The sequence below is a fragment of the Phoca vitulina genome, unplaced genomic scaffold, assembly GCF_004348235.1.
Source record: "Phoca vitulina isolate PV1807 unplaced genomic scaffold, GSC_HSeal_1.0 scaffold2, whole genome shotgun sequence".
Taxonomy (NCBI): Eukaryota; Metazoa; Chordata; class Mammalia; order Carnivora; family Phocidae; genus Phoca; species Phoca vitulina.
In genome coordinates, this window is record NW_022589705.1 from 1,190,300 (window position 1) to 1,210,489 (window position 20,190).

Consider the following 20,190-nt stretch of genomic DNA (forward strand, 5'->3'; position numbering starts at 1 on the left):
GTGGACAGAATGTAAGAACTTCCACTCCTGCTCCCAGGCCAGAATAAGATTATTATTATTATTATTATTTTATTTATTTGACAGAGAGAGAGAGACAGCAAGAGAGGGAACACATGCCCTCGTTGGGAGTGGGAGAAGGAGAAGCAGGCTTCCCGCCGAGCAAGGAGCCCGATGTGGGGCTCGATCCTAGGACCCTGCGATCATGACCTGAGCCGAAGGCAGACGCTTAATGACTGAGCCACCCAGGCATCCCCAGAATAAAATTATTTTAAAATAAAAAATAAGAAACCACAAAAGACCCGAAAAAGCCAAAGGAACCTCGAGAAAGATGAACAGAACTGGAGGTATTACATTTCTTGATTTCAAACTACTATAATCAAAACAGTATGGTACCTACATAAAAACAGACACAGACCAAAGGAAGAGAGAAGAGAACCCAGAAATAAACCCACCTATACATAGTCAACCAATCTTTGACAAGGGCATCAAAACCAAAAAATTCTAGGAAAGTCTCTTTAATAAGTGGTGCTGGGAAAACAGAATACCCACATACGAAATAATGAAACTAAACCCCTATCTTACACCACTCACAAAAACTAACTCAAAATGGATTAAAGATTTGAATTAACACCTGAAACTATAAAACTCCTCAAAGAAAACATAAAGGATAGACTCCTTGACATCGGTCTTGGTGATGATTTTTTGGATTGGACACCAAAAGCAAAGGCAATAATAGCAAAAATGAACAAGTGTAACTACATCAAACTAAAAAGCTTCTTCAAAGCAAAGGAAACAATCAACAGGTGACCTATTGAATAGGAGAAAATATTTATCTGATATTTAACCATATATCCGATATATCTAATAAGGGACTAATATCCAAAATACATAAGAAATTCAAACGATTCAATAGCAAGAAAACAAATAATTCAACTTAAAAAAAAGGTCCTTAAGTGTTCTGGTTACCAATTCCAACATGGAATAACTCCCCATACCAACAAGCAACTCTCAGGACACTAGCTGTGTGTCTTAAAATTCAACTCAATTCTAACATTATGTATCTGGAGATGGTGTCTGATTCCACGGCTTAAGGGCTCAGTCCTACAGAAGTGCCCTCAACCCCCATACACACACATACTTCAGATACCAATCACAAGTCCAAGTCATCACCTGGGCTTCTGACCAACAGGTTATAGATTGGAGGTTCCTGGACATCCTTCTTGGGTTCCATTAATTTGTTAGAGTGGCTTACAGAACTCAGGAAAACCCATTTATTCACTAGATTCCTGATTTACTATAAAAAGATTAAAAAAAAAAAAAGATATAACTCAGGAACAGCAAAGAGATGCATAGGGCAAGGTATGGGAAAAGGGCGTGAAGCTTCCATGCCCTTTCCTAGTTCACCACTCTCCCTGAATCTCCACGTTTACCAACCTGGAAGCTCTCCAAACCTTGTCCTTTTTGGGTTTTATGAAGGCTTCATTACATAGGCATAATTGATTAAATCATTGGCCACTGTCAATTGATTCAACTTCCAGACCCTCTCTACTCCCTGGAGGTCAGTGGGGTGGGACTAAATGTTCCAGCCCCCTAACCATCTAAGTTGGTGCCTCCTTCTAAAAGTCCCCTCATTAACATAACAAGAGACAATTTTAGTGCGCTCATCACTTAGGAAATTCCAAGGGTTTTAAGAGCTCTGTGCCAGAAATGGGATAAAGGCCAAATAAACATTTCTTGTTAGAAACAACAATAACAGAGACCTGAATAGACATTTCTCCAAAGAAGATATGCAAATGGCCAACAGCTACATGAAACACTCAACATCACTAATCATCGGGAAATGCAGTGAGATATCACCTCATACCTGTTAGAACAGCTATCATCAAAAAGACAAGAGAGGTAAAAAAAAAAAAAAAGACAAGAGAGGTGTTGGCAAGGATGTGGAGAAAAAGGAACCCTCATACTTTTGTTGGTGGGACTGTAAATTGGTACAGCCACTATGGAAAACAGTATGGAGACTCCTCAAAAAATTAAAACTAGAATTACCATAGGATCCAGCAATCCCATTTCTGGGTATACAGCCAAAGGAAATAAAATCAGGATCTCAAAGAGGTATCTGCATTCCCATATTCATTGCAGCATTATTTACAATTGCCAAGATACAGAAACAACCGAAGTGTCTCTCTACAGATGAATGGATAAAATGATGTGTTATATATAATGGAACATTATTCAGCCATGAGAAAGAAGAAATCTGCCACGTGTGACATCACAGATAGACCCTGAGGGTATTATGCTAAGTGAAATATCAGACAGAGAAAGGAAATAAGTCAGACAGAGAAAGGAAGTAAGTCAAACAGAGAAAGACAAATACCATACAATTTCACTTCTACATGGAATCTAAAAAAAAAAAAAAAAAAGTCGAACTCAGAGAATCAGAGGGTAGAATGGTAGTTGCCAGGGACTTGGTGGTGGAAAAAATGGGGAGATGTTGGTTTAAGGGTATAAACTTTCAGTTATAAGATGAATAAAAGTATCTAATGCACAACATGGTGACTATAGTAAATAATAACTATATTATATACTTGAAATTTGCTAAGAGACAAATTTTAAGCATTGTCATCACACATACACAGAGGTAACTATGTGGATTGACAGGTGTGTTAATAAACTTGGTTGTGATAATCATTCCACAATGTTTATATCAAGTTGTCATGTTGTACACTTTAAATACATATAATTTTATCAATTATACTGCAATAAAGCTGGAAAATTTTTAAAATAAAATCAATGGTATTTGTTTTTAAAAATAATTGGTTTCTACAATGATTGAGTAGTCTCTTTTGTGTATAAACTTGTATCTTTCCTCTTGCTAAAGCTGATTTTTAAAATAGTATTAAATTTTTTTTATTTCTTATTGAGGTATAATTTTCTTACAATAAAAGTCACCCTTTTAATTGTATAGTTCTGTAAGTTTTGGCAGATACAGTTCTGTAAGTTTTGGCCACTACAATCAAGATATAGAACTGTTCCGTACCCTACCCCAAATTCCCTCCTGCTCCTTTGTAGTCAACCCCTCCCCTCCCCGCCTCAACTCCTGGAAGGCATGGTTCTGTTTCTGACACTCTGCTTTTCCCAGAAATAGAATCTGGCTTCTTTTACTCCCCACAATGCATCTGCAATTCATCCATGTGTGTATAGAGAGTTTAATCCTTTTTATTGCTGAGTAGTTTTCCATTTACAACTATGCCACATTTTGTTCATTGATTCACCAGGTGAAGGACATTTCTGTTGTTTCCATTTGGGGATAAATATGAATAAAGTCACATATGTTTAATACAAATAAACATTTGTGTACAGGTTTTTGTGTGAACCCATCTTTATTTCACCTGGATAGATATCTAGGAGTAGGATTATTAAACTACATGTTAAGAGAATATTTAACTTTATAAAAAAATATGTCAGATTGTTTTTTGAAATGTAAATCAGCAAGATGAGATGTCCTGTCCTACCCATCCCTGACCACAAATGGGAGGGGAGATGGGAATGTAAACCTCCAGATGCCCAATCTAACCTGCCATCGAGTTCTGTAAAATCAATATACTCTTCTCCCATTCCCACATCTTCACCTCTCAGAAGAAGGACACCTTTAGCAGTGTACATAAAAGCTTACTGTGCTATGAGGCTTCCCATGCTCTCTGTTATTTTCCTCTCTTTATCAGGCAGAATGGCTGATCTGAGGAGATCAGTGGCAATGACATCTGAGACACAGTAATGTCAAGAGAACCCCCACCAATTACATTACCTATTACCTCTTTTTCTTTCCCTCTGTAAGGAAAGAGAGAACATTGGGGTGGCGACAAACAACCAAACTTGGGACTAGAAAGAAGCAATTAATCCATCCTACAGTGTTAACTACTTTTCTCCTGTGTCTGAATATGCAATATGCAAGGCTGACTTATATTAACTATTGACTAACTTATGCTATTAGAGCAAAACAGTGTCATGGGTAATCCCCTAAAGGAGATAACCCAAAAAGCACTACTATTTACTTTTACAAGAAGTTTATTTCTTGGGGCGCCTGGGTGGCTCAGTCGTTAAGCGTCTGCCTTCGGCTCAGGTCATGATCCCAGGGTCCTGGAATCGAGCCCCACATCGGGCTCCCTGTTCAGCGGGAAGCCTGCTTCTCCCTCTCCCACTCGGCCTGCTTGTGTTCCCTCTCTTGCTGTGTCTCTCTGTCAAATAAATAAATAAAATCTTAAAAAAAAAAAAAAGAAGTTTATTTCTTTTCTTAGTAAGTTTTCCATTGGCCAATGTAATACCTGGTGTACTTCTATGCTGATCTGACTATTGTAAGGTATACACCAGGGACATATTATTTGGCATAGAGAAACCACCCTGCGGTTAGAGAGCTGAATAGTACACAAGTTAAGATTTAATGTATTACTCCTTCAAGGGCCTTGCTTCAGAATCCCATGGAAAGAATGAAAGGAACTGGTGGGGAGGGGAAGGGTAGGGACCAAAGAGGAGGTAACCAGGCAGTGGAGACTTTGGAGGGACCAGCAAAAGGTCGCAGTAAAAATGTACCTTTTTTCTGCAAACTGCCTTTGGTTAAGAGCCAGAGAATAACTGAATTTACTAGGGGCAGAGGAAAGACAAAAGGCAGAGAAGTGGATATGTCGAACTCAAGTGGATGGGTTTTCAATTAAAAATAAACTTTTCAACAAACAGAGCTGCTCAGTCAGGAAGGGTGGCCTTGTACACTTGGGGTTCCCCATCACTGGCTATTTAAGCGGTATTATCTCGTTAGAAATAAACAGTATTCATGTACCCTTCACTGGGCAAATGTTCATTAAAAGCTTACTCGGTACAAGATGTACGCAGAATATGAAGAGTAATCAAATCTAGATTTGCTCTCTGCCAGCTGTCAAAACAGGGCTTCTTACACTTTAATATGTATACACGTTCCCCGGAGGATCTTGTTAAAATGCAGATTCTGATTTCTGTAGGACAGAGCCTCAGATGCTACACTTCTAACAAGCCCCCAGGTGATGCCAGTGCGGCTGCTCTGTGCAACACACCGAGTGATAAGGGTTTCTAGTTGGGAATTAGACATGCACATGATTATAATACAAAGTAAGAATTCGTAAATACCATTTAAGTTCCATCAATTATCAGTAAAAACCTAGATCTGTCCCAACCCGAGGACAATCTTTGTCCCTTTCTGCTTTCAGTGTTCCTTCTGATGTTTTTGTTGTTGCTCTCTCAAACTGTATTTCTTTTCGGGTTGCTCATTGCATATGCTGTTTCTTAGCTTAGAACAGCTGTCTCGTCTTCAGACTAACGTTTCACTAATTTGTCAACGTTTATCTCCTCATCACCCCTTCTTCCCTGGGGCCCCAGTCGGGGCTGACTGCTCCCCACAGCAGTTAGGCTGAACCTCAAACAATTGCCACTACTTCCTTCTGACTCCAGTAGGTAGTCCGGTTTTTTAATTCCCTGTAGGAACCCACCTCTCTGGGTCGCCTCCCATAAAAACGCTGCCGAGAAAACGTTTTGGCTAACCTGAAGCCAGGTGAGGCGGCCGGGAAGAAAGGAGCGCCGCTTCTCCGGGTACGGAGCACCTGAGCCCAGGGAGGTGGCCCTAATTATCATCTAGCGACCGTCTCCTCCGGAAGGCAGGCCCTGGGGACGACCGCACCAACGACTCCTGGTCCAGGGCCACGGGGCGGGCGTTTCCCCGAGGCTAACTGCAGAGCTGGCGCCCCCGCCTGGAGAAGGAGGCTGCCCACCATAGAGGCGACAGCGGCTAGAGGGGCCAGCGAGCTCCGGGAGCCGTCGCCGCGCGGCTGTAGGGAACGCGCGCGGGGCCGGGCTCGCGCCAGGGGCCTTGTAGCCATTTTAGGAGGAAACCCGGATCGCTATCCCCGGGCGCGGCTTCAATTTCAATAACTTTATTGGTGGCCTTATCCGCAGAACAGCCATCGCACTAGTGGCTAGGGGAGGAGGGAGAGCATCGCGGGAGGTGACTGGGGTCGGGAACGCCCTCGGGCAGTGAGCGCGGGGATGCGGGGTGTTCCCGAAAGTGGGTTTCCTGAGCAGCGGGTATCGAGAGGGGTTTGGGGGTGTTCCGGGCGCTCCTGGAGGCCGGGGAAGGAGGGGACCCCGGGCACGGCTTCCCTGGGGCGGGGATTCCCTTGCCCGGATCCCCAGGCGCAGGGGCGGAGCCGGGGGCGCCCCTGACGCGGCCGCGGGGGTGTTCCTAGTGCCGTGTTGTTCCCCACGGCAGGTGGCCCCCGACTGGAGCTGCGGCCATGGGAAACACCACCAGCGACCGGGTGGCTGGCGAGCGCCACGGCGCCAAGGCTTCACGCGCCGAGGGCGCCGGCGGCCATGCGCCGGGCAAGGAGCATAAGATCATGGTGGGGAGTACGGACGACCCTAGCGTCTTCAGCCTGCCAGACTCCAAGGTGAGCGTCCCCACGTCCCCAGTGGGCGCAGCTGCAGCAGGCTGGGGGTCAGAGCTCCTCCTCCCTTTCCTGGTTCTTATCACACTGACCTAGGTTACGGTTTTCTGACTTAAAGGGATTTGGGGGGGACGGAGATGTTGGAGGTTAATTACTCCGGCGGTGCTGCCTCAAAATAGGATAGAGGCGGAGTTTTTGTTTCTCGATTAATTTGTTGGCCATATTTTTACGATGGGGACTGTAGACCCGCACCCCCACCCCATCCCTGGTTTTCCTAACAGGCAGGTGCCTTCTTTTAGAGTACTGATGAGTTTATAGATTGTAAACCCTGGTAGAAAACTTAAGATGGTAGGTTGCCTGAGTTGCTGATCATCGGCGGCAGTTTCTCAAATTTACCCTGAGGTGGGTAAATGAATTTCTTTTTCCTGACAATTTCTGTGTGTCAGTATCATTTTTGCCCTTCTCAGAACTCAGCGCTTCTGATCCTCTCACCCTTTGGCATGACTGTGAGCAGCAACCACTTGCTTATTTGATACTTTCTCCTAGTCTTGGGGGTCAATAAAGGACCTCCTTTGGTTGCTCAATTTTTATTTCATACTTTATATTGTGGTGGCTGAGGTGCTTCTTTCACGCCCAGCTACATCCTCAAGTGGGAGAGCAAATGTTTCCAGGATTTTTCCACTTCCAGTAGTAGTTCATGATGTTACCATCGCTGAAAAAAGGACAACCCACAGCTGCCTGGAAGACCTTGCTCTCAAATCCAAGGACTTTTAGAAAAGTGGCAACTTGTGTTCACCCATAGAAGTGTTAGATGGAGCTAACAGCAATGTGATTACCATCCGAATGTTTCTAGTCACATTTAGAGCTGTCAGAACGAAATACAATAATCCTTCCAGGCAGTGCGAGTGGGATAAAGTAGAAAAATGGGGGGATTGAGGAGATTCGGGTGTATTTGATGTTTCTTATCACTTCAAATCTTCCACCAGATTGGGGTTTTAGAGAGTAACAAATGATTTGCCCCATGGGTAGCACATGAAATTTGGATTCGACTGTTTATTTTCTTGAATCCCAATTGAGAACATAACTACAGAAAAAGAAGTGAAGGTGATTAAAAGAACCACTTCTTGGGGTTTCTTCTCCATTCCTTCCTTCCTTCCTTCTCCCACTTCAGAACTTCTTCCTCAACATTTGGGCCATCTACCAAGTCATTTGAATTTACTTCTTCAAAGCTTTCTCAAGGTGATCCACCTCGTAATTTTACCCTTTTCCTACATCGATGACTCAGGATTTAAGTACAGTGTATTGTCAAACTGTGACTGCAATAATCGGTGTGCTGAATAAAAGCGTTTGCTCCATCTGAAATGGAGCCTATTTTGGTTCATTCTTTCCTTAACCTCAGTCATTTGTGAATAAGAAAATTGTTTCAGATAATTCCTAAGGTCTATTCTACGTCTAAAATTTTATACTTCTTAATCTACTGTCTTTACTTCTTCCTTCAATGTTTTACTTAAAGATTTTCAAACTGTAGTTCTCATTGTTTTTCCTCTTTTCCTGATGATTTTGCTGATGATTTAACTTGGAGTAAATGGTCTTTCTGCTAGTCAGCTGCACTCAGGCCTGCCACAGAAATGTCATGTCATATGTGGAAGGGCTTTCTTCCAAAGCTAGGCATATTAATAGTTTGTAGCTTTCAAATTCTAAACTGAAAATACTAAATCATGAAAGTAACTCATAGAAACAGTGGCAGTGGGGCCTACATTGCTTCAAATGCCAGTCCTCTTCAATGGACTAGTTCAGTGGTTCTCAATCCTATTCGCACATTAGAATCACTTGAAATTTGTTTAAACACTATATGGAAATTTGGAAACATTTTCCATGTTTCAGAGTAGGGAGAACAAAGTAGTATAATGAACTCCTATATACCCATCACCCAGTTTAAACAATGATCAAATTGTGAACAAATTTATATCCTCTATACCCCAATCCACTCTCCCCACCAGCAATTATTTTGAAGCAAATTCCAGACATCCTATCAAATATTATTTTATCTGTAAATATTTTAGGATGTATCTGTAGAGATGAGGTTTTTTTCTTTATTTTAACAATCACAGTATTATTATTCTCTGTGAAGCTTTTTAAAAACAGATTCCTAGGCCCTATATCTAAATCAGAATCTGAGAGTTATTCTTAGGCATATGTAAAAATTTCTGTAATTTTAATGCAGCCAGTCAGGCAAGAGTGTGCATTGCTTTAAGAATAAGGAGATAAAGGTTTTCACTTAAGACACTTCCTTATGTAATGTTAAAGTCCCTTCAATTCTGTTTCTCTGTTTAGTTGAGTTTATGCTGCTACTCGTGTCTCATAGTATAGTTTTGAGGACTATTGAGAGACTGTATGGAAGGTAGACTACCTTAGCCATTTTCAAAGTAAAGCCCAAATGAATAAGTTAATCCTTTTTTTTTAACCCAAGTGATGTTTTTACTTGATACAGTACCGTCCTATTTACCTATTTACCAAAGTCATTTAAACCATTCTGAAGTGGGGATCAGCAGACTTTTTCTGTAAGGGACCAGACAGTAAATATTTTAGACCTGTGGACTATGCAGTCTCTGTCACAACTATTCAGTTTTGCTTAGCATGAAAGCAGCTGTAGATCATATGTAAATGAATGAGCGTGGCTATTTTCCAATAAAAGTTTATTTATAAAAGCATCTGGCTCCCTGGCCAGAGTCTGCCAACTCTTGTTCTAAAGGATGGTAATGAAAATAAACTGAGTAAGAAGTCAAATTTTTTTTTTAAAATCCTACAGACCTCATTTGATATTGGAACTGCTTTTGTAAAAGGAAGCTGTGTTTTTGATCTGATGTGCCTTGAGGCTCCAGAATTTTCATCCCCACTCCTGAAATAATTAGTATATACCTGGCAGAAGTGAGCAAGTAAGATTTCATAACCACTTCTCAAAAATTAAGGAACCAATGATATGATTTTTCTATACTTTTAATGTCCTTTTGTAACCTATTAGCCAAAATGAAGTTTATGAATTATTTATGAATTTCAGTATCTCTAACTTGCATTACAACTGATAATTCAGAACTGTTCATTTTTTTTTTTTTTTTTAAAGATTTTATTTATTTTCTTGACAGAGAGAGACATAGCGAGAGCAGGAACACAAGCAGGGGGAGTGGGAGAGGGAGAAGCAGGCTTCCCGCAGAGCGGGGAGCCGGATGTGGGACTCGATCCCAGGACCCTGGGATCATGACCTGAGCCGAAGGCAGACGCTTAACAACTGAGCCACCCAGGCGCCCCAGAACTGTTCATATTTACATGTGAAAAATACATGGCTAACTTTATTGCTTTTTATGGAAGCATACTTTTTTTTCATATTTTTTCTTTTAAGAGGTACTCAGAAGCATAATTGCCTGCCTGTGAGTTAATCTGGTAACAGGGAGTAGTAAGTAAGCTTCCCTCCACCTCTTTTTTTGAAAGGGAGATCTTAAGGCTCTGAAAGGGTGAGTGATAATATGCAAAGTCTAAAGTTAGGCTGTGATTTGGGCAACCCTTGAGCATGAGCCATTTGACCATTTTGGTCCTAGATGCGTTATTTTTCTATAGTTTGTTCAATATCTGATTCAGTTGCTAATTTCAAGGCTTACTGATCCTTACCAGACACCTAGCACCCCTCTCTGCCCTAGGGAGGAGAGTGACCTTTTAAAAATTCCTGGGTCACAATTTAGGGATGACCTAATCCTTCTTACAGCTCCCTGGGGACAAAGAGTTTGTATCATGGCAGCAGGATTTGGAGGACTCCGTAAAGCCCACACAGCAGGCCCGGCCCACTGTTATCCGCTGGTCTGAAGGAGGCAAGGAGGTCTTCATCTCTGGGTCCTTCAACAATTGGAGCACCAAGATTCCACTGATTAAGAGGTGAAGACAAATGTCTTGGTTGAGTCTATAGGGTCCAGGAGTAGAGACCTGATTTCCCTTCTCAGGGGAGAGACCTGTCTGGACTGCTCCTCTCCACCCGATAGGGACTCTATCTAGAACATTTTCTGTGACCAATGACTACATTTGTGGCTTTTTTTTTTTTTTTAATCTCTTAGTCAGAAATGTTTAACCAGTTAGAATATCATTGCCTCAGAGGAACTTACCATACAGCTTTGTGGGTACATTCTTTAGGACTGTGTTAACACAAGTCCTGTCTGTGCTTGTGGGAAGTCATCTGTAACTGGCTGAGTCCACTTGTTCTGACTTCTGCACTAAAACAAAACACAACTGATGTACTAGGTAGTAATGTGAGTTGTTGCTTGCAGAGCAATAATGAATTATTTGGTAATCAGAATGGCCCTTTATAAGTAGGTCATTTTTCAGAAAATGCTCACCAAAATATGGAAAGGGTAACTTGAGGCACTTCAATATTCTGAAGCTACCTGCTATCTTTACACTTGTGAAGGAATCTATTCCTGCTGAAGCAAATTAGCTGTACTAAGGTGAACCATTTTGGGGGATTAACATCTATTATTCTTTTCCAGATATTAAGAACTAAAGTTATTGGGAGGGGCTGGCAAATATGTGCTCAAGGTGATACAGAAAAGGGGAGTGGGTCTATAAATTATTTTTTATTCCAGGGGAGACAATTGCTTAGGAATGTGGGAGATCACTGGTATGATGTTGTGAATGTCTCATGGTTTTTACATTTACATTCTGTCTTCTAACAGGAACTTGGCCTGTTTAACCTTCTGTTTTCTTCTGTAGCCATAATGACTTTGTTGCCATCTTAGACCTCCCTGAGGGAGAGCACCAGTACAAGTTCTTTGTGGATGGACAGTGGGTTCATGATCCGTCAGAGGTAAGGCCTTGATCTCCAAGGGTAACCATTAACTGTGTCCTTTTGCCTATTATTCCCCTTGGTGTCCAACGTCATTGCTGTCAGGACTGATGGGCTCCTACACTGGAGGATTTCTCTCTTGATTAAAGATGGAGGTGCCAAGTATGATCATTTTTTAAAATAGGAGAGTTAGATGGAAGAGATGAATTTAAAACAGGGTATATGAATATTTTCCATTCATTGTTTCAGCCTGTGGTTACCAGTCAGCTTGGCACGATTAACAATTTGATCCATGTCAAGAAATCTGACTTTGAGGTGTTTGATGCTTTAAAGCTAGATTCAATGGAAAGCTCGGAGACATCTTGTCGAGGTAATTTTGTAGTATTTGCTTTTTCTTGATGTGTTTTTCTTATAATGCCTGTTTCTTCCCAAGAGTGGTTTTTGTTTTTCATTTTCTCCTCAGGAATCTTCTGAATCATATATGTGTTTATATATATATATATATATATATATATATACACACACACACACAAATTATAACTTATTAGTATATATATATTTTTGTCTATATATGTTTGTCCTCTAAACATTTAGATCTTGTCTGAGAGAAAAAAAATCTCAGTCTAGTGTATTTGATTTCAAACTTTTCAACCAAGATCTACAGCAAGACATTTGTTTTACTTTGTAACCCATTCTCTCTCTCCCCATCTCTCTCCCTCTCCCCATCTTTCTCCCTCTCTCACACACACACACATGCACCTGTAACACAAGTCTCAGCAGAATGTGTGTCTTTGTTACATGTGATACACTCTATTTTCTATTTTATCCTTTCTTTCATGAGCCACTAATGGGCTACAGCCTGTAGTTTAAAAAGCTGTTTCTAGTAATATTTCATTGACATTTTGACAGTATCACCCAGCCGAGACTAGTTCTGTCTGGTTTGCCTTGTTTAGCTGCATCTGCATTAGCTTAATCCTGCCAGTTTGACAGCTTGGCTGGCAGTTCTACATTTTTATATGGCCCTCCAACTATGGCCGTCTTTGGGGAGAAAGGGTTACAAAACCCCCACAACTCTTTTGTGTGTATGTTAACTGAAGTTTTATAAGTTTTTGGTTAAAAAAAGTTCCTTGTTAGAGGAAAAGACCTGTATCCTTTAGTTTCTCCCATATTACTTTTTTCCATGGCTTTTATCACATTTGCTACAACATCAGAAGAGTGATTTGCTAACCGCGCTCACAATTACCATTTTAGTACGTTACATTAAAGGCTGTAACTGTCTAAAGAATTGTGCACACTGTTCCCAGTGAGTACACTTTTCCCTTGTGAGTTCAAAGCCTGCTGCTGCTACTCACTAGCTTTGAAGTCATGGACAGGTCCTTCAACCTTTCTGGTTCTCAGTTCCCTATCACTAAAATCAGAGGCTTAGAATCTCAGTGATTCTCACATAACAATAAAAAAATTAAAAAAAAAAAAAAAAAAAAAGGTTTGGGAAAAATAGGCTAAACACGAGTGGCAGGGGAGGGAATAAGAGGGAAAAAAAAAAAAAAAAAGAATCTCAGTGATTCTCATCTGAGGAGACACAACCTTAAGTGGAGCGTATTAGAATCTCAGGGCACAAAGGTGGCTTATGTAGCTTCTAAAAGACTAATCAATAGTATAATAATTGTTTATGAAAATCATAAAAATAGTTTTTATTATATAAGCCCAGTAAGTAAAGGTGAACCTTCTTCTTGACTGGTGGGGCAGTGATTAACAAGGGTTTAATTATATTGAATTAAGTGATGAGGCCACTTGCAACTCTACATTTTTGCATTATATGATTCTGGAGAAGCAACTGATGAACAAGGGACATGGAATCATAATTATATAGAAAGAGGACTAGCATACTTTCGATATCTCTGTCTTCCCTCTTTCACCCAATTTCCTGATCTACTTTGTGTCTGTATGGATTTGCCTATTTTGGACCTTTCATATAAATGGGATCACACAATATGTGGTCTTTGGTGTTTGGCTTCTTTCACTTAGCATGTTTTCAGGGTTCATCCATGTTATATGTCTCAGTACTTCACTCCTTTTTATGAGTGAATAAAATTCCATTGTATGGATTCATTAGCCAATGGACATTTGGATCGTTTCCACTTTTTGTCTATTATAAACAATGTTGTTCTGAACATTTGTGCTCAAGTCTTGGTGTGGACGTATGTTTTCATTTCCCAGGAGTATAATTGTTGGGTCATATGCCAACTTAAAGTTTAACTTTTGGAAGAATTGCCCAACCGTTCTCCAAAGCTGCTGCACCATTTTATGGGGATCGTACAAAAGTTCCAGTTTTTCCATATCCTCACCAACAATTATTATTGTGTGTGTTTTTATTATAGTCATCTTAATGAGTGTGAGGTGGTATTTGATTTACATTTCCCTGACACCTGCTACATCGTTAGTAATCTTGTCCTCATTGTTGCAATCATTGTACTATCAGCAGTCTTAGAGTTTATAACCTTGTTATCTATTGCTTGCGTGGAAAAAAGAAAAAATCTAATTTTTTCACATTGGTTGACAGTTTACAAGGCATCGTCATATCTGTTACCTCCTTTCATTCCTGTAAAAACATTGTGAAATAGGGTAGAGATTATTATCTTTCAGTTTATGAATGAAGAAACTGACCATAATAGAAGGATTTGTTCTAGGTCATACAACTGATAAATAGAGTAGCTCTTCTCTGTACCTATGTCTTCCACTCCTCATCCCCTCCTCTGTCCTCCACATCATGTTGCCATGTTGAGGAATTTCAGGGTTCATGTTCAGGATGACTCAGACTCTTTCTTTGCCTTACAATTGTAGACCCAGCAGGTTACAAGTTTATGATCTATGACGTCTACCACATTTAATATTAGCTGCCATCTATTGACAGTTTTTTCATGCATTTTTACTAGCTCTCCAACTTTCCCTTATATTTGGATAAATCTCTTCCAGACCTTTCCAGCTCTCCCCCTGGGCCTTATGGTCAAGAAATGTATGTGTTTCGATCTGAGGAGAGATTCAAATCCCCACCCATCCTACCTCCTCACCTTCTTCAAGTTATTCTTAACAAGGACACTAATATTTCTGTGAGTATCCTGAGAGAATTGCTGGGGCATCTGGGTGTTACTAGGACCATTTGAGCCAAAGTTAGTAATCCTAGAGGTTGGGATTATTACAAAGCTGTGTGAGAATGTAAATCATATACCTATCAATAGCATTACAGATTCCTTTTTCCAGGGCTGAGTTATTACTTTTCCAGGTACTGATATCAAAATTCATAGTTATCTTCTGGTCCCGGAGCCATGGATTGCTAGAACCAATTTCTGGGACTTCAGTCCAACACAAGATAAGACCTACTTATCATTTGGGGATATACAAAAGGAGTATAAGGGGTTTGGGTTGTTGGTGGGTTTTTTTTTTTTTTTCCCATATAATTTACATCTCTAGTCAATTCACCTGATTCCCACCAAGATTATTTTTGCCTCTTAACACAAATTTTCTGTATGTGTTGTGGTCAAGATTTTTGTTTTAGCTCTATTAAGGGAGATAAATAGATGCTAAGGCTTAGAGTTTCTGTCCTGGACTCAGAATTTTCCTAATTCTCTGTAATGAGAACATAAAGATTGCTATATACTAAGGTGAGTGTATTATTTTGAAAAAACACACATTCTAGTTTAGCATTCTCAACAGATCCAAAGAGCTCTAAGGAAGAGTAAACTGTTCGGTTGAAAACTGTGCACTTAACCCCATTTAGTGATTTTTTTTTTTTCTTTCTTAGTGTGACCCAGCCTTGCTTCCTGAGCCCAATCATGTTATGCTGAACCATCTCTATGCATTATCCATTAAGGTAAGTGGCGGGCCTGGCTCTTCCCCAAAATGGGAGGGCAGGGGTAACACGTGGTTTCTTGCCCTGCCACCTCAGTGAGGCTAAAGCTGGCCATAAGGATCAAATTATAGGAGAAGAACTTTCTTTTTTTTAACTAGTAGGTGGGTTTTTTGTTTGTTTGTTTGTTTGTTTGTTTTTAATCTTAGTCCCTATCCCTATGTTCTGGCTAGCTGAATTGCCCTGTGATTAAATGACTTTTCTGCTTCCTGGTTTCTTTTTGGATAGCCATAACCTTTGTACCACCTACTTAATTGAATTGGAGTTCACAGCACTAGGATTTCATTTGCAGGCAAAGCAAGTTTATCTTCCAGTTCAGAGAATGCTTGAATGTGATTAGGGCTTTTGCTTTTTAAAGGTGGATGGGAGCTGCTTTTGAGTGCTTCGGTCATATACACCCACTGGTTGCATCTCTCCATTACACTAGGTAAAGGAGAAATGTGACCAGATATGCTCTGTCCCCTCCAATTCTAGAGTCCTTAGTTTCTCTGCTGCATTAGAGTCTGGGTTGAAAATACCTTTTCAGAATGAGATCTTGCCATTTGCAACGACGTGGATGGAGCTGGAGGGTGTTATGCTGAGCGAAATAAGTCAATCAGAGAAGGACATGTATCATATGACCTCAATGATATGAGGAATTCTTAATCTCAGGAAACAAACTGAGGGTTGCTGGAGTCGGGGGCGGGGTGGGAGGGATGGGGTGGCTGGGTGATAGACATTGGGGAGGGTATGTACTATGGTGAGTGCTGTGAATTGTGCAAGACTGTTGAATCACAGATCTGTACGTCTGAAACAAATAATGCAATATATGTTAGGAAAAAAAAAAGAAGAAGAAGATAGCAAGAGGGGAAGAATGAAGGGGGGAAATCTGAGGGGGAGACAAACCATGAGAGACGATGGACTCTGAAAAACAAACTGAGGGTTCTAGAGGGGAGGGGAGGGGGGGTGGGAGGATGGGTTAGCCTGGTGATGGGTATCAAAGAGGGCATGTTCTGCATGGAGCACTGGGTGTTATACACAAACAATGAATCATGGAACACTACATCAAAAACTAATGATGTATGGTGATTAACATAACAATAAAAAATTAAAAAAAAAAAAAAGAAAATACCCTTTCAGTCTTGTCATGTCTTTGTGGTTTGGCTATTGGAATGAAGTTTTATATGGTTCTGTAGTTACCAGACTAGGGTGATCATCATCAGAATCACTTGGGGAAATTTGTAAAAATACAGTTTCAAAGCCTCCATCCCCAGAGATTCTGAATAAGTGCATCTAGAATGGACCCCCAGTAATTATTTTTTAAGCTGCTTCTAGATGTGCAGCCACATTAGGGAAATCACTGACACAGCTATCTTTAACAGATTATGTCGTACTTTTTAAATATATATTATTGAATTTAATTTTAACCCTGTTTTATAGATAAAGAAACTAAGGCTCAGAGAAGGTCATAATGCCAGTAAGTACCAGAGAGAGGGCTGAGGTCCTCCCGTCCTCATTCCATGTTATTTCCTAGAGATCACGGCACCAGGTCTTTCCAAGTAGATTTTTCTGTCACCTGCTCTTCGTTTCTACCAAACCCTTCCTGGCGCTGAATTTTTTACCTTCCTAGCTTCTGTCATATTTAGGCTGTGATCAGCATACTCTGGTCACAGAATGTTAATCTGAGAAGCATTCATTGTAGATAACACAGCATATGGGAAAAAGGGAAGATGCACTGGTTTCTCAGTTGGATTTGCTTGGGTTCTTTGGATCAGACTGAATTTTGCCTCCTGTAACTGCTCCTTGGCTATCAACTGATGCTCATGGGCCTACTGTCTCCTCCTATGGCATACCCTTGAGCTGTAACACAGCCAGGGAAAGAGTACCTCTTCCTTGTCATATTGGTTCTAACCCAGATCAGGGTCTTGATTACTGAGATTCAGCTTGGCCTTGACCCACTCCTGGTTCTGTCAGATTGTTTAGGTTGTTTGGAGTTGACCCATTAGATTGAGTGTCTTTCCAAGGAAGATTTTGGGGTCTACTTTGTTCAAGGATAGAGAGGGATTCCTGAGTCTCCTCTTGATTAGAACGAACTTTTTAAGTTCATCCCTGTCATTAAATCTAAATTAGACCTGCTTTGGGGCTTGGAAATGGGGGGAAAAAAAATCACCCTCCTTTCTTCTCACTGCATTTTAGACTTCCTTCTAAAAATGAATGTCAGGGGGCGCCTGGGTGGCTCAGTCGTGAAGCGTCTGCCTTCGACTCAGGTCATGATCTCAGGGTCCTCGGATCGAGCCCCGCATCGGGCTCCCTGCTCAGCGGGAAGCCTGCTTCTCCCTCTCCCACTCCCCCTGCTTGTGTTCCCTCTCTTGCTGTGTCTCTCTCTGTCAGATAAATAAACAAAACATTTAAAAAAATAAATTAATTAATTAAAAATAAATTTAAAAAAAAATGAATGTCAGGATATTTTTTTTTTTCCATGCTAGTTTTAAACCCAATATTCACATTTGAGGTGGGGAAAGGAGTAAGAAGGTAGGAAACTACTATTTCTTCAGCACCTATTATGTCTCAGATATTCTCATATAATCATCAAAACCACCTTCATGGGGTAGGTGTTATCCTTTGTCATGATGAGAAAAAAGGCTTAGAGGCATCAAGTAGATTACTCAGGCCACAAATAGAGTAACAGTAGAAGTCAGGATTAGAATTTAAGTTGAATTGAACCAGCCTGTTTATATAATATCAACTATCTCTGTTAAAAGTGAGCGACTATGAAGGACTGATGGCTGGAAGAGCCACCTGTCGTCTGAACTAACTAACTAGCTGCATGTTTCTTTCCCTTGCAGGACAGTGTGATGGTCCTTAGTGCAACCCATCGCTACAAGAAGAAGTATGTCACTACTCTGCTGTATAAGCCCATCTGAAGGGATCCCTTCCTGCCTCCCAGGATTTAAGAGAAGCATCTCCCTTGCCTTTCTGGACTGGACCAGTCTTAACCTAAGACTGGAAGGCTAATTTGCTTTGAGGCTGATATGTGTGTTTCAGAGCCTTTGAGTAGGATGCTCTGCTTTTGCATTCGATTGCAGATGGGAGCTTTATGAGTTCATGGAATTTATTTTAAGAAAAAAAATTTTATATATATATGTGTGTGTGTATGTGTATCTATCTATATATATATATATATATATACACACACACATACACATATATGAGAGAAAGGTTAATGGAAGCCTCCTAGCTAGATGTGTTCTCTCTGCCTGTGGGGACTCACCAAGACCAGTTTGGGGGAGCTGCAGGAAGAACCATTACAGGAAGCTTTTTTCCTAAAATGGGTGAAGAGCCAACTCTCAGGATCCTTGTTGGGTAGAGATTCTACCACTGCTACCTTGGCTCTCCAAGGGATGGGCTTGTGCCAGACTTCTGCCCTACTTACAGTTGCCTCCTGCAGGGGCAGCTTTTCTTGCATGGGTTCTCTGTATTCCTAGAGTATGTGGCACAGTCTGTGCTTTTTATGATACCAGATGCCCCACAGGAACCCTTTCTCTTCTCATTTCACATTCTTGCTTTGATAACCTCCTTCAGATCCTATACGTGACCCATCCCTAACACAAAACTCACTGGCAAGTGACCCTTTCGAAGGCTGTGTGAGACCTGACCTACTAACACAGACTGGGGCTGCCAGAAAGTCTCCTTTTCAGCCCAGCACAGGCCCAGGCCACTTTGTTACCACTAGTTTTCACTTCTACTAAAGAAAATAGGTCTCAGCATTATAAGAAAGGCAGAGTGCAGAAGGTCTACTTTCTCGTTTGTGTTTAGTGCCACAGCTTAGGCTGTCTCGGCATATTTCCATAGGTTGTCCCACCTGGCCTGGCCCTGCTTCCGTATTTTCTTTTGCAGAGCAGACAGCTTTGAAGGTGGGAGTGGAACCAGGGAAAACTTTAATGTCCTTCATCTTTGGGAGATTTTTATGTGCCTACATTATTCTTTAATTAAAAAATGTTTTTTCATTGTTCTTAAAGAGACTGAATAGGAGAATTTTAAGCTCTTGATAAATGGTTCCCAAGATTTTGTTCAACAAGTATTCTAGCCCTCTATGGTCTTATATTAATGTGGCCAACCCTGTGCACATCACTACACTAAACACTGTTCTAGAAACAAATTCAGGTTCATTTGGTGCACCTAAAAAGTTCCTTCAACTTAAAGACTCAATAGGCCAAGAAGCAAGAAGATACCCCTGGGGTTCCTAACCATGGATAGTATTGCTTCCCTGCACCAAGTACAAACAGGACCGTTTTGTTTCTCTCTTTTTAAAAAGTGTTCAGTGAAGAAATGGGGTCAGTGATTCTCATTTGTGGAATGAAAAGGAGCTATCCAATCCACTCTTGGGGTTCAGAGATAAAACATACTTTTCCAAGATCTGTGGCTCTTCCATTAAGGATAAATGCAAGTCAAAACATTGAACACTGAAGGAAGCCAAACTTGATGCTTGAGAGACGCCTTGACTGTTAGGATGTGCCCAGCCACACTGAAAGGGCACCCATAGGTCAGTTTAGCTACCTCCTGTCTTTCCTGTTCAAAGCTGATGACACAGTTGTCTTTGGGTATGTAGACCTCAGATCCTGGGAGTGAGGCAGTAGGGCATTGGGGTGGTTTTGCTGGGAATGCAAACTGCTAAGTGCTTTGGTGGTTACTTGCTGAGAGTAAATACTGCTTTAGCCACTCAAGGACCCCTTCTGCAGCAAAAGGCTTTTGTGGGAAACCATTTATGGTCCCAGCCACTTTTTGAGTGGTGTGTCATTTAAAAAATCCAGGCCAAATCCTATTATAACCAACTCTCAGGATCTACATTGTCTTCAGTTATACTCTTGTTTTTTCCAATACCCATTAAATAAGTGGGCCACATAGGAGGATTCAAATTCTTGGTTGTTATTGGAGGATTTTATTACACTACTATTTCTTATCAACAGTATTGAAGTGTAATTGCCTATGTGTTTGTGTATTAAAAATTTTACACA

General features: G+C 40.9%; 2 protein-coding genes across 6 annotated transcripts in view; one reads left to right on the forward strand and one right to left on the reverse strand.

Moving 5' to 3' along the window:
• The window catches only part of CHD1L (chromodomain helicase DNA binding protein 1 like), a 164,878-nt gene extending 159,112 nt beyond the window's left edge, over nucleotides 1-5,766 (reverse strand). Inside the window, exon 1 of the mRNA XM_032420126.1 lies at nucleotides 5,566-5,766. The gene's annotated coding sequence lies outside the window, so the exon portion shown is untranslated. The remainder of the gene's footprint in view (nucleotides 1-5,565) is intronic.
• Nucleotides 5,767-5,857: 91 nt separating this feature from the next.
• Nucleotides 5,858-19,238, forward strand: PRKAB2 (protein kinase AMP-activated non-catalytic subunit beta 2). 5 transcript variants are annotated; one of them, XM_032420198.1, is made up of 9 exons: nucleotides 5,859-6,025; nucleotides 6,290-6,470; nucleotides 10,225-10,391; nucleotides 11,220-11,313; nucleotides 11,542-11,662; nucleotides 14,266-14,399; nucleotides 15,092-15,160; nucleotides 16,616-16,652; nucleotides 18,022-19,238. In XM_032420198.1, exons 2-9 carry the CDS (start codon nucleotides 6,315-6,317, stop codon nucleotides 18,039-18,041), a joined length of 798 nt encoding a protein of 265 aa, XP_032276089.1. In that variant the 5' UTR covers nucleotides 5,859-6,025; nucleotides 6,290-6,314; the 3' UTR covers nucleotides 18,042-19,238. The 5 variants fall into 5 exon arrangements, with proteins under 5 accessions (XP_032276090.1, XP_032276089.1, XP_032276078.1 ...); XM_032420187.1 differs by lacking the exon at nucleotides 16,616-16,652 and having other exon boundaries at nucleotides 5,860-6,085; XM_032420177.1 differs by lacking the exon at nucleotides 16,616-16,652 and having other exon boundaries at nucleotides 5,860-6,025.
• Nucleotides 19,239-20,190: the final 952 nt, after the last annotated feature.

Bases quoted from the DNA above. Each gene is read 5' to 3' on its own strand.
- PRKAB2 (XM_032420187.1), top strand. From the start codon at position 6,315: ATGGGAAACACCACCAGCGACCGGGTGGCTGGCGAGCGCCACGGCGCC. The intron at 10,392-11,219 runs GTGAAGACAAAT...TTTCTTCTGTAG, and splicing joins AAGATTCCACTGATTAAGAG to CCATAATGACTTTGTTGCCA. The intron at 11,314-11,541 runs GTAAGGCCTTGA...TCATTGTTTCAG, and splicing joins GGGTTCATGATCCGTCAGAG to CCTGTGGTTACCAGTCAGCT.